The sequence below is a fragment of the Cetorhinus maximus genome, chromosome 11 (assembly GCF_964194155.1).
Source record: "Cetorhinus maximus chromosome 11, sCetMax3.hap1.1, whole genome shotgun sequence".
In the NCBI taxonomy this organism is placed as follows: Eukaryota; Metazoa; Chordata; class Chondrichthyes; order Lamniformes; family Cetorhinidae; genus Cetorhinus; species Cetorhinus maximus.
The window spans coordinates 77689284-77703328 of record NC_135889.1 but is presented as its reverse complement, the minus strand read 5'-3'; the positions used below and the strand labels follow the sequence as shown (position 1 = coordinate 77703328).

At 43.6% G+C, this 14045-nt stretch overlaps 1 protein-coding gene across 1 annotated transcript in view; it reads left to right on the top strand.

The window, feature by feature from the left end:
* The window catches only part of LOC144686701 (adenylate cyclase type 10-like), a 124196-nt gene that overhangs the window by 49141 nt on the left and 61010 nt on the right, over positions 1-14045 (top strand). Inside the window, exon 12 of the mRNA XM_078552278.1 lies at positions 7858-7910. Within this exon, the coding sequence (XP_078408404.1) occupies positions 7858-7910 (53 nt within the window). The remainder of the gene's footprint in view (positions 1-7857; positions 7911-14045) is intronic.

Sequence of the window (14045 nt, the reverse complement as noted above, 5' to 3'; positions counted from 1 at the left end):
GGCTGCAGTCTTGCCTTTCGGGGCCATGTCTTCCATGCAGCAGTTGTGGGTTGGAAATACTGAGAGGTGTGTGCATGGTTGCACTTTAAATATGATGCCCAGCATGATGAAGCGGTGAGGTGATGGTGTGGCCTGTGAATGAGAGCTCGGCCGCCATGGAAACTGCGTGTTTCCCAGGAATGCATAATTAATGTGGCGGGTTTGGGACGGTATGGTGCGAGAAGCCGCCTTGTAGCCGGCAGGTAAAGCGTCATTTTATCCGTCAGCTACCGCACTTAGTGCAAATCTGGGATGTTTCCGCCCTACATGTTGGAATTCCTCCATGACTTTGCCTCTCCTTATCTCTGTAACCTCCTCTAGCCCTCGTAAAATTGTGAATTGCTCCAACTTTGGTCCCTTGTGCACCTACCCTCCCCCTTCCTCCCATCATTGCCACCGTGTCTTCAGGAAGTAGTATCAGGACAGTTACAAAATCATAATACAATCAATCAACACGGTTTTATGAAAGGGAAATCATGTTTGACAAATTTATTAGAGTTCTTTCAGGATGTAATGCACAGGGTGGATAAAAGGAATCCAGCAAATGTTCTGTGTTTGCATTTCCAAAGGCATTCAAGGAGGTGCCACATAAAAGGTGACTGCTGAAGATAAGATTTCATGGCCTCAGAGGTAATATATTAGCATGGATAGAGGACTGGCTAGCTAACAAGAAAAAGAGAGTAAGGATAAATGGGTCATTTTCAGGTTGGCAATTGGAACAAGTTGGATGCCACAGGGATCAGTGCTTTGACCTTGACTATTCACAACCTATATTAACAAATTGGATGAAGGGACTCGTGTGTATTGCAGCCAAATTTGCTGAAAATACAAAGATAAGTGGAAATGCAAGTTGTGAGAAATCGGAATTTAGGGAGCTAGGTAGAAAATGAGCAAACTGGACCTCTAAAGTAGTAATCTCCAGATTACTCCCAGTGCAAGTGAGTACAAAAATAGAAAGATAAGCCAATGGGTGAATAGCTGGAAAGATGGTGCAGGAGGGAGGGCTTTAGATTTCTGGGACACCGGGACTGGCTCTAGGGGAGATGGCACCTGTACAAGCCAGATGGGTTGCATCTGAACAGAGCCGGGTCTGAGTTCATTGCTAGTGCTAGTAGGGGAGGGTTTAAACAGCAGGGGTGTGGGAACCAGGAGAGAATACTAGAAAGTAATACCAGGGTGCACGGAATGTTGGGAGAGGCAGATAGCACTAAAATAGAGAATGTTAAGTAAATAGATGGCATCGGAGTAAGGGAGCAAGTTATGAAGTCAAAATCAGGGTTACATTGCACATATGTGAATGCAAAGAGTATAGTTAATAAAGTTGGGGAGTTACAGGCACAGGTTGCCTTGTGGGATTATGATGTGGTGGCGATAACGGAGACTTGGCTTAAGGAAGGACAGATCTGGGTGTTAAATATTCCTGGTTACAAAGTGTTCAGAAAAGATAGGGAAGGGAAAAAAGAGAGGAGGGGTAGTGTTTTTGGTTAAGGAGAGTATTGCAGTACTGGAGAAAGAGGATGTGTCAGAGGATTCAAGGACAGAATTGATTTGGCTACAGCTAAGGAATAAGAAGGGTGCAATTACATTGCTCAGTGTAATATATAGACCACCAGCTAGTGGGAAGGATATAGAGTCTGCAAGGAAATTACAGACAGGTGTAAACATCATAGAGTAGTTATAATTACCTGTATATAGATTGGGATAGTGGTAGTGTAAGGGGCAGTGAGGGACAAGCGTTCCTAGATTGTGTTCACGAGGATTTCCTACAGCAGTATGTGTCCAGTCCAAAAAGAAAGGAGGCACTGCTAGACCTGGCTCTTGGGAATGAGGTGGGCCAAGTAGATCAAGTGACAGTGGGAGAACATTTAGGAGACAGTGATCATTGTATCATAAGGTTTAGGATGACAGTGGAAAATGACATTGGTCAATCCAGAGTGAGAATAATCAACTGGCAGAGAGCAGACTTGAATGGGGCAAGAACGGAGCTGGGCCGGATAGACTGGAATGAAAGGTAAAAACAAATAACTGTGGATGCTGGAAATCCAAAACAAAAACAGAATTACCTGGAAAAACTCAGCAGGTCTGGCAGCATTGGCGGAGAAGAAAAGAGTTGACGTTTCGAGTCCTCATGACCCTTCAACAGAACTGAGTAATATTAGGAGAGGGGTGAAATATAAGCTGGTTTAAGGTTTGGGGGCGGGGGGGGGGGGGGGAAGAGAAGTTGGGTGTGGGGTGGGGGAGGTGGTTGTAGGGACAAGCAAGCGGTGATAGGAGCAGATAATCAAAAGATGTCACAGACAAAAGAACAAAGAGGTGTTGAAGGTGGTGATATTATCTAAACGAATGTGCTAATTAAGAATGGATGGCAGGACATTCAAGGTACAGCTCTAGTGGGGGGGGTGGGGAAGACTAACAGGGCATAAAAGGTATAGATTTAAAAATAATGGAAATAGGTGGGAAAAGAAAAATCTATATAAATTATTAGAAAAAACAAAAGGAAGGGGGAAGAAACGGAAAGGGGGTGGGGATGGAGGAGGGAGTTCAAGATCTAAAGTTGTTGAATTCAATATTCAGTCCGGAAGGCTGTAAAGTGCCTAGTCGGAAGATGATGAAATGAAAGGTTGGTGGGAAAAACAGCAGGTGAACAATGTGCTACCTTCAAAGAGGAGATGGTTAGGGCATAGTCAAAGTATGTTCCCTCAAAAGGGAAGGGTAGGACAAACAAATCTAGAGCTTCTTGGATGACATAGGAAGTAGAAATTAAGTTAAAGAAGAAAAAAGTGCTTACGACAGGTGTCAGGTAGCCAATACAATTGAGAACCAAGCTGAATACAGAAGGTTCAGAAGGGATGTGAAAAAGCAAATACGAGAAGCAAAGAGGGATTATGAAAAAAGACCGACAGCTAACATAAAAGGAAATCCCAAAATATTGTATAAGCACATCAATGGTAAAAGGGCGGTGAAAGGAGGAGTAGAGCCTATTAGGGACCAAAAAGGGGATTTACACATAGAGGCAAGAGTCATGACTGAGATGTTAAATGAATACTTTGCATCTTTCTTGACCAATGAGGTAGATGCTGCCCAGGCCATGGTGACAGAGGAGGAAACTCAGTCACTAGAAGGGTTTAAAATTGATAAGGAGGAAGTATTGGATAAGCTGTTGGTACTTAAAGTTGATAAGGCACTGGGACCGGATGAGATGCATCCAAGAATGTTGAAGGAAGTGAGAGTGGAAATTGCAGAGGCACTGGCAATAATCTTTCCATGTTCCCTGAATTCGGGGGAGGCGCTAGAGGACTGGAGAATTGCAAACATTATGCCCTTGTTTAAAAAGGTTGTAAAGATCTGTCCAGCAATTACACACCAGTCAGTTTAACTTTGGTGGTGGGGAAACTTTTAGAAACAATTATTCTGGATAGAATTTATAGTCACATGGAAAAATGTGGATTAATTTGGAATAGTCAGCATGGATTTGTTAAAGCAAAATCATGTCTAACTAACTTGTTGGAGTTTTTTGAAGAGGTAACAGAGATGGTTGATGAGGGCAAGGCCGTTGATGTGGTGTATAAGGACTTCCAAAAGGTGTTCGATACAGTGTCCTTCAGAAAATGTTCAGACAGCTGGTGCCGACATGATGGGCCGAATGGCCTCCTTCTGCACCATAACAATTCTGTGATTCTGTATGTGACAGTGTGTGACTATGTGTGTGACAGTGTGTCTTTGTAACAGTGCATGTTTGTGACAGCGGGCAGAATTTTTACCTCGGCCGGCAGGCGGGCATGCGCTCGATCTGCTCAAGCGTAAAATGACGTGCGTTGATATCAGGCGAGCACACTGATGTCAACGTGCAGTCGCGTGGTATTATGGTCAGCGGGCGCGCTCGGGAAATGGCAGCACACCCGCCGACAATTAAAAGGCCTATTAAGGCCATTGAAAAGAAAATTAACCTTATGGTTGGCAGGCTGGTTGAGGTTTCCAAAAGCAAATAAAAATAAAATTTTTAAAATTTAATTTGTAACATGCCCCTACTCATGTGACTGAGTCACATGAGGAGACATGTTTATAACATTTTAAAAATCTTTATTTGTAATTTTTTTAATTCTTCTTTTAAAACTCTGCTGTCATGGGTGGTCTGGTAGGACTGCTTTTAGAGCTGCAGGAGGAAACTCTTTCGAGTTATCAACAGTCACAGATTGCAACTCTTTCGAGTACAATCACAGTTCTTGGTTTCCGGGAGTGGGACGTGAACCCACAACCATCTGATTCAAAAGCGAGGGTGCTATGAACTGAGCCACAGCTGACACCAGGGGAACAGCAAGGAAGATAACAGAGAGCAAGAGTACCTGCCAAAAGAGGGAGAAAGAGAAGGGCGCTGTGCAGGAGGCCATTTGCATGGCAGCTATTCAGCGAATGTTTCTGCTATCTCAGTTTTACCAAGGAGCAATGTCTGATGCTTGGCAAAGGAGGCTGCCTTCAATCTATGTCACTTCCTTCAGTCATATTTTGAACTACATATGTTACCTGTAGCTATCAAGGTTACTGTGTCTCTTAACCTTTATGCAACTGGCATAGGTGGAGAGCATGAAGAGGAGGAAGAGTAGGCAAGACTCCAACAGTTCCTCTAGGTGCCAGAAGTCTCAGATTGCAGCATATCAAAGAGCCCTTCTCCTTAACCTCATTTAGATTCTTACATTCCAAGTAATATGCAACCTCCTTAATTAAATACTCCACATGTTGAAATTCATTTTTCAATTACATGTCCATTCTGCAAGTTTGTTAATATCTTTTTTTTAATCTGTTGCAGTTCTCATTGTTGACTACCCCAATTTGATTCCAAAGCCTAAATTATTGATTTAAATTGTGAACAATGGTGTTCCCAGCATAGGTCCTTATCAGACCCCATTTCTCACCTTCTGCTGCTGGTGTAGCTACCACAGCTTCACTGTCATTTCTGTCTTTCAGCCAGCAGGCGATTTATTTTGCTACTTGTCCCTTGGCTCCACATGCTCTAACTTTATTCATTAATCTATTGTGTGGTACCTGGTTAAAGGCCTATTGAAAATCTAGATATATTGCATCCACTGCAATACCTTTGTCTACTTTATTACCTCTTCAAAGAATTCAATGAAGTTGGTCAAGCAAGAGTTTCCCTTTTGAGATTCATGTTGATTATTCATTGTGAGTTTTTTTGTTTCTAGATGTTTTTCTATTTTCTCATTTAGTAGGGATTCCATTATATTTTTCATTGCTGATGTTAATCTGAACAATCTGCATAATTCTGTGATCATTTTCCACCTCCCCTTTTTTTAAATATAGCTATAATGTTAGCTATCTGCAGTGTTCTGGCACTACACCTTTTTCTAATGATTTACTAAAAATATATAATAGTGGCCCTGCTTTCTCTTCCCTTCATCTGGACCAGTATAAGAATAAAGAGGTCTTTCTACAATTGTACAGGGTTTTTGTGAGACCATATCTAGAATAGTATGCACAGTTTTGGTCTCCACATTTAAGAAAGGATATACATAGATTGGAGGCGATAGAGCAAATGATCACTAGATTGGCCCCTGGGATGAGGGGGTTGTACTAGAATGAAAGGCTAAGTGAATGGGGCTTACATTCTCTGGAGTTTAGAAGAATGATAGGTGATCTAATTGAAACCTGCAAAACTCTAAGGGGTTTGATAGGGTAAACGTTAAGAGATTGTTTCCACCAGTTGGGAAGTCTGAAACATGGGGGCACACTCTCAGGATAAAGGGTCAATCATTTATGACTGAGACGAGGAGGAATTACTTCATTCAAAGGGCAGTGAATGTTTGGAATTCTCTGCCCCAGAGGGTTGTGAATGCTCCATCACTGAATACATTTAGGACTGCGACAGACGGATTGTTGGTCCTGCGAGGAATTAAATGAAATGGGGAGCAGGTGGGAAAATTTTGTTGAAGCTCAAGATCCACCATGAGCGTATTGAATGGTGGAGCAGGCTTGACAAGCCATATGGCCCACTCCTCCTATTTCTTGTGTCTTTGTGAAAGCGAGTCAGGGACAGGAGCCCTGTGAGTGCTGTCACTGGCGCAGCTGTGAGCAGAGAGTATCAGAGCAGCATATCTTAACAATCCTAGCCAGGTCATTACATTTCTTGCAGCTGTTGGCGTTGAGATGCTCGACAACATCCTCCACCTGTCAAGGAGCCCAAGCAAAACTGGAGTCGATGGGAATCAGGGGGATAGCTCTCCACTGGTTGGAGTCATATGTAGCACTAAGGAAAATGATTGTGGTTGCTGGAGGTCAATCATCTCAATCCCCGGCCTTTCCTCAGGATAGTGCCCTAGGCCCAACTACCCTCAGCTGTTTCATCAATCACCTTCCTCCATCGTTAGGGCAGAAGTGGGAATGTTCACTGATGAATGCTCAATGTTCAGCACCATTCATGATTCCTCAGATACTGAAGCAGCCTGAGCCCATATGCAGCAAGACCTGGACAACATTCAAGCTCGGGCTGATAAGTGACAAATAACATTTGCACAGCACAAGTTCCAGGCAATGACCATCTCCAATAAGAGAGAATCTGACCTTCTCCCCTTAATGTTCAATGGCACTACCATTGCTGAATCCTGCCTATCAACATCCTGGGGGCTACCATTGACCAGAAACTTAATTGGACCAGTCATTTAAACACTGTGACTAGAAGAGCAGTTAAGAGGCTGGAAATTCTGCAGTGAGTAACTCATCTTGTGACTCTCCATAGCCTGTCCACCATCTACAAGTCACAGGTCAATACACTCAATAATTTCAATACTCTCCATTTGCCTGGATGAGTTTAGCTCCTACAACACTCAAGAAGCTTGACACCATCCGGTATAAAGCAGCCCACATGATTGGCATCACGTCCACCGCCTTAAATATTCACTCCCCCCTCCACCACCAAGGCAATGTGGCAGCAGTGTGTACCATCTACAAGATGCATTGCAGCAAATTACCAAGGCTCCTTCGGTAGCTCCTTTCAAACCTACATCCTCTACCACCTAGAAGGGCAAAGGCAGCAGACACATGGGAACACACCACCTGCAAGCTCCCCTCCTAGCCACACATCCTTACTTAGAACTATATCGCCGTTCCTTCACTGTCACTGGCTTCAAATCTTGAAAATCCCTTCCTAACAGCACTGTGGGTGTAACCTACACCCAGGTGGACTGCAGTGGTTCAAGAAAGCACCTCACCACCACCTTCTCAAGGGCAATTAGGGATTGGAAATAAATGCTGGCCTAGCCAGAAATGCCATAATCCCATAAAATAATATATTTAAAAATAGTTAAGTAGTTGCCTGAAAGGCATCCTACCCTTGGATAAGAGAGGATGTCTCTCCTCCTCTCCACTCCTTGCACAAGGGCCTCCAAGTTAGCATTGGAGAAACTTGGTAACCAGTGACTTTCTCCTTTAGCCATTTCTTCAAAAGAAGTCCTTCTTTGATGTCTGAAGCCAGAATACGCCACCCCTTTCAAAGATTCTGGCTGGCTTTAAGTGACAGTCGATACACAAGAGCAGCCCTCTCCCTCACCCACAACCCTCCTAAATAGCTGTGCAGCAAATGAGTCTTGCAGGTATCACTGGTTGCTCACCTACGTTATTATAATAATGAGGCAGAACAATCATTATATGCTGTTTGAGTCATTACAATGATGTGTGCCCAGAGCTTATTTCTGCATGTGATCAAATTTCAAGGCATTGGTCTGCTAGTTTTATCAATAGTTTATAGCTCGAAGTTTATATTTTAATACTAATAATCAGTTGAGAGATCATATCTGTACTTTTCCTCAGAATACTTGGGAAACCTCGAATTTCTGTTGAAACAGAAGATTATCCTCTTCTAGGTGAGTTTACATTAATCACAGATAACCATAGATGTACCATATACATAACACATTTGGATATTGACTTTTAGGATATTACTAAGTATTGATGGAGAAATAAATTCTTATAATATTTGTTACATTTACATTCAAACAGCAAACTTGTTTTTCAAATTTTCCTGGTTTTACATTATGCCAAGCTGCTGCTTCTGTTGTTATTTCAGACCTGCAACCAACTTATTTAAATGCATAAATAAAATAATGCTTTATTGCATTTTACATGAATATTTCTCCAGATGAAATATACATTGCATCCTTGTGATGTAGGAAAAATAATAATGTAAAATATCAGAGCAATTTTAAAATGTATTAACATGCTAAGAAAATAATTTGTAACCAATATTCTTCAACAAAAGGGACATACATGGTCATGGCAGTGTCTATCACCGTATCTTTTATTTTTAAAATTTATTTTGTTTATTTATTTATTTATATTTATATTTATTTAAGTTATACCTGTCGTTTTCATTGTGATCGTAAATGCTACATATTTCAATGCCCCAGCGTTGGAGCGGAATTGAATTTCCATAAAAAGGAGAAATATTGGCATAACCCTAACGTATCAAATTGTGAAATGCATTGGCACCAGCATTTAGTGATACGGGTATCTTGAAAATGACCTGGGGATTAATGTTAGCAGTAAATAGCATGAAAATTAAGATCTGATTTTCACGTTGCAAACATCTGGTGATTAATTCTTCCCATCTGTAACCCATATTGTGAAAATGCAAATGGTGTTCCCACATTTCTCTTATCCATTAAAGTCAAGAAAATTTAATGAATGGAAAATCATGGGTAATGCATTTGCAATTCCTGATATGATCTTCCAGTAGCAAGGTTCTACACCCAGAATTACACATTCAGGAAATAAGTCATTTAATCCTTAATGTTTCTGGAGTAATTTTTTTGCAGAGTTCTTCTGATAATTTCAGAAGCAGCCATTTACAGTTCCTTTGGGATTTTGCTGATTTTACACCAAAGTTACAGCTGTTAACTAGGAGAAACCCTGCAGGAATTTCATTTGACTGTTTTTACAATGGTTGTGCCATTTGAAAGCATATCTAATTTATTTTGCTAGTAATAGTTGTTACGGACAGGGTTAGGAGAAAACTGAAACCCTTTTACCCTTTCCCTTACTGTCCGTAAGGAAAGGAAGGGATGTGTGTGTGTGCGTACGTGCGTGCGCGCGCATCTCTTAGTCCCCTTGAGTATGCAGTCAATTTGAATAACAGCAGCAAGGTTTTGTGGGTTTAAATAAAGAGGATTATGTTTTCACTCATTCACCCAAAAGTCTAAAGCTACATCACTCACGCCCACACACATAAGAAAGATATAGTTAAAGGGAATATACTTCTACAAGTTGTAAACCAAAAGAATAGTTCATAGTTCACATATCTAGCTCATTGTAGGAGAACCGTCATTGCAGGCCCTGTAAAAAAAAAGACACCTTTTCATGTTATTTACTGCCAATGTTAGATGAGCTCAGAGACTGTAGTCAGGTACCAAGATTATTGCAGGGTTCCCTCGAAAATATGAATGTTCAGCAGGTTGCAAAGTTAGGCACTTGTGCTTTTCGTATCGGGTGGTCCAATTTCTTTACAGGTGGACTTGGATTTAGGAAGCAAGCTGGGAGGCTTTTTAGGTTTTACAGCCTCCAATTTTTAAAGACAAAGAAGATACAGCCTTTTCTGCAGCTGCTGTGGCTTGTGGTGTTCTCTGCAAACTACCCAGATCTCACTGGGTCTTAAGATAAAAACCCAGTATCGCCAGCTGGTTTTGATCACATGACCAATGCTGCCATCCAGAATGGCTTAAAGCTGAAAGTCATTGCTTTATCAAGGAGATAATGGATGATTTCTTCATACCTACTCTGCATGAATTGGTTTCTATTCAGCCCTCATTGTTAGGGTTCTAACTCTGAGACAAAAATAAAAATACCTGGAAACACTCAGCAGGTCTGACAGCATCTGCGGAGAGGAATACGGTTAACGTTTCGAGTCCGTAAGACTCTTCAACAGAACTAAGGAAAAATAGAAAAGAGGTGAAATATAAACTGGTTTAAGGGGGGGTGGGACAGGTAGAGCTGGATAGAGGGCCAGTGATAGGTGGAGATAACTAAAAGATGTCATAGACAAAAGGACAAAGAGGTGTTGAAGCTGGTGATATTATCTAAGGAATGTGATAATAAAGGTACAGATAGCCCTGGTGGGGGTGGGGAAGGGATCAAAATAGGCTAAAAGGCAGAGATAAAACAATGGATGGAAATACATTTAAAAATAATGGAAATAGGTGGGAAAAGAAAAATCTACATAAATATTTGGAAAAAAGGGGGGATCGGAAAGGGGGTGGGGATGGAGGAGAGAGTTCATGATCTAAAATTGTTGAACTCAATATTCAATCCGGAAGGCTGTAAAGTGCCTCGTCGGAAGATGAGGTGCTGTTCCTCCAGTTTGTGTTGAGCTTCACTGGAACATTGCAGCAGGCCAAGGACGGACATGTGGGCATGAGAGCAGGGTGGAGTGTTGAAATGGCAAGCGACAGGGAGTTCTGGGTCATGCTTGCGGACAGACCGAAGGTGTTCCGCAATGCGGTCACCCAGTCTGCGTTTGGTCTCTCCAATGTAGAGGAAACCGCATTGGGAGCAGCGAATGCAGTAGACTAAATTGAGGGAAGTGCAAGTGAAATGCTGCTTCACTTGAAATGAGTGTTTGGGCCCTTGGACGTTGAAGAGAGGGAAAGTAAAAGGGCAGGTGTTGCACCTTCTGCAGTTGCGTGGGAAGGTGCCGTGGGAGGGGGTTGAGGTGTAGGGGATGATGGAGGAGTGGACCAGGGTATCCCGGAGGGAACGGTCCCTGTTGAATGCCGCCGGGGGGGTGAAGGGAAAATGTGTTTGGCGGCGGCATCATGCTGGAGTGGGCTGAAATGGCGGAGGATGATCCTTTGAATGCAGAGGTTGGTGGGGTGATAATTGAGGACAAGGGGGACCCTATCATGGTTCTGGGAGGGAGAGGAAGGTGTGAGGGTGGATGCATGGGAGATGGGCTGGACATGGTTGAGGGCCCTGTCAGCCACCATGGGTGGAAAACCTCGGTCAAGGAAGAAGGAAGACATGTCAGAGGAACTGTTCTTGAAAGTGGCATCATCAGAACAGATGCGACGGAGGCGAAGGAACTGAGAGAATGGGATGGAGTCCTTACAGGAAGCGGGGTGTGAGGAGCTGTAGTCAAGGTAGCTGTGGGAGTCGGTAGGCTTGTAATGAATATTGGTGGACAGTCTATCACCAGAAATTGAGACAGAGAGGCCAAGGAAGGGAAGGGAAGTGTCAGAGATGGACCATGTGAAAATGATGGGGGGGTAGAAATTGGAAGCAAAATTAATAAATTTTTCCAGGTCCAGACGAGAGCATGAAACAGCACCGAAGTAATCATCGATGTACCGGAGAAAGAGTTTTGGGAGGGGGCTGGAGTAGGACTGGAACAAGGAATGTTCCACATACCTCATAAAGAGACAGGCATAACTCAGGCTCATGCGGGTACCCATAGCCACACCTTTTATTTGGAGGAAGTGAGAGGAGTTTAAGGAGAAATTGTTCAGTGTGAGAACAAGCTCAGCCAGACGGAGGAGAGTAGTGGTGGATGGGGATTGTTCGGGCCTCTGTTCGAGGAAGAAACGGAGAGTGATCAGACCATCCCGGTGGGGGATGGAGGTGTAGAGGGATTGGATGTCCATGGTGAAGAGGAGGCGGTTGGGGCCAGGGAAGTGGAAATTGTTGATATGATGTAGGGTGTCAGAGGAATCAGGGATGTAGGTGGGACATGGGCCTGAATTTTTCAGTCGGTGGGTGGGCTCGGCAGGAGTGGGCGGGGCGGTTGCAGAGCCGACCACACTCTGGTATGCCTTTCTTTTTATAATGATTCAACTGAAACATATCAAACACATTTCCAGTTGTTCCTGCTGTTCCAATGTCCAGCAGTTAGCACTCTTAGTTTATTCCACACATAGTCCAGACGAATATGATCAGCTCACACTGGCTGAAACAATAGAATTCTTTCCATGGAAAATACATCCCGGATGAATATGATCAGCTCACATTGCTTAAACAATTCTCCTCCTATTTTGATGCAATACAGTAACAGCATCTGGCTCAAGGGTTGATGAAGGTTTGAATGACTCTATTCCTCTTCTCGAGAGGAACCAATCATAGTTGCAATGCCAGATTCCAATACTATTGTTTGTGATGCAAGCCTTAGTTGTATCACTATTCCTTGATTGTATTGTATTGATGGCATGTTCCTTGTGCCATTGTATCGGGTAATCAGTCTGTTAATTGCATTAGTCAACTGCATTAGTCAACAGTAAGTAATGGCATTTCCCTGGTACCATTGTTCCATGATAGCAATCAGTCAATGTTCAAACCCTTTTGATGAGCCACTGTCTTTTTACTGAATGTACAAGTTAACTCCTTGCTGCACCGCCCTGTGCTGTTGGTTGCAATTTGGGTTTTGTATTGTGTGGTACAAGACATGAGATCAAAACATGTCCATGAGTTTGTGTTTTATACTCCATAAATTTCCCAGTTGGAGGGGATTACAATCCTACAACTGACACTGTGTGTATTTTAACTGCTAGGCTAAAGGCAGCATCTGCATGGGTGAGACAGTGGGCACAAGTATATAGAAGCTGGGCAGGAGGAAAGGATAGCACAGGTGCCAGCTTACCAAAGATCAAGGTCACACACTAGTTCTGCTGCAGTTGAATTTGATGGGGACTTTAATGGGGCTGGCTACAGGAGAAGATTGATGCTTTGAGAACTGGAAAGCCTGTCGGAAAGCTGCATACAACATCAAAGGGCATAGGGAAGTCTAGCACTGACTGGGCACAGGGCCTGGCTCAGACCTTGGAGCACGTCCTTTCCAACATGGAATGGGTAGTCACTTTCATCAGCACATCTGTGGAACCTACCATCATATGGCATCTGATACCTGATGTCTCAGCTTCCATTGCAGCTTAAACTGCTAGCATAAAAGGACCAAGTGCTGCAGTGGAAGCTCAGATAGCTGTCTTGCAAGCTTGGACTGCTGCCATCATGACTGGGAATACTGCTGTTCAAAGGGGGTTCTAAGATGTCACAGCACCCAGTGCTGCCCTGGGAGATAGGCTATAGCTCTAAGTATTACAGACCTGTTGTTATCTCTCAGGGTGATGGCATTCCTGCTCCCACCCCATCAGTCCACCAGTGGCCTTGCTGTTGCCTGTCAGCCAGCCAGCCCAGACATGCTATAACCCAGGCCAAGATGGTAAAGGGATTATGGGGAGGTGGTGGCAAAGTGATAATGTCATAGGACTAGTAATCCAGAGGCCCAGGCTAATTGCATGAGAATTGGTTGAATTTAACTTCAGTTAATAAAATCTGGAATTGAAAGCTAGGGTGGAATCATCCCAGATTTGCAGTAAGTATAGTAATGGGCGGGAAAAAGAACATTTTACCTGCCGGCTGCAATGGCGACTTTGCACACTGTATCATCTCGATCCCGCCCCATTAATCATGCATTCCCGGGAAACATGCTGTTTCGATGGCAGATGGGTCCTCATTTGTCCACTACGCCTTCATCTCGCTGCTTCATCACACCGGGCACCACATTCAAAGTACATCCACATACACACCTCTCAGTGCTTCCAGCCCAGGACTACTGCACAGGAGACATGGCCCCGAAAAGCAAGATGACTGTGGCCCCCCCCAATATAGTGATGCATCCCTCAAGCACCTTTTGGACGCTGTGGAGACCGCCATGATGTCTTCTATCCCTGCTCTGGCCACAGGAGGGGCAGCAACATTACCACTCTGGCGATGATAGTGGTGATCAGTGCCAATGCTGCACAGAAGAGGTTGGCCATCCAATGCAGATAGAGAGTGGATGATCTCATCCTTGCCGGCAGGGTAAGGCGACCATCTCATCACTCTAAACTCACACACACACACAAGGCCATCACACATTCACTGGCATCTCACTCACTGCCAGTGAAGGGTCATCACCACTCACTCTCTCACACACACCCTCACATCTCCATCTGGCCTCAACTCCTCTGGAGGCTGCC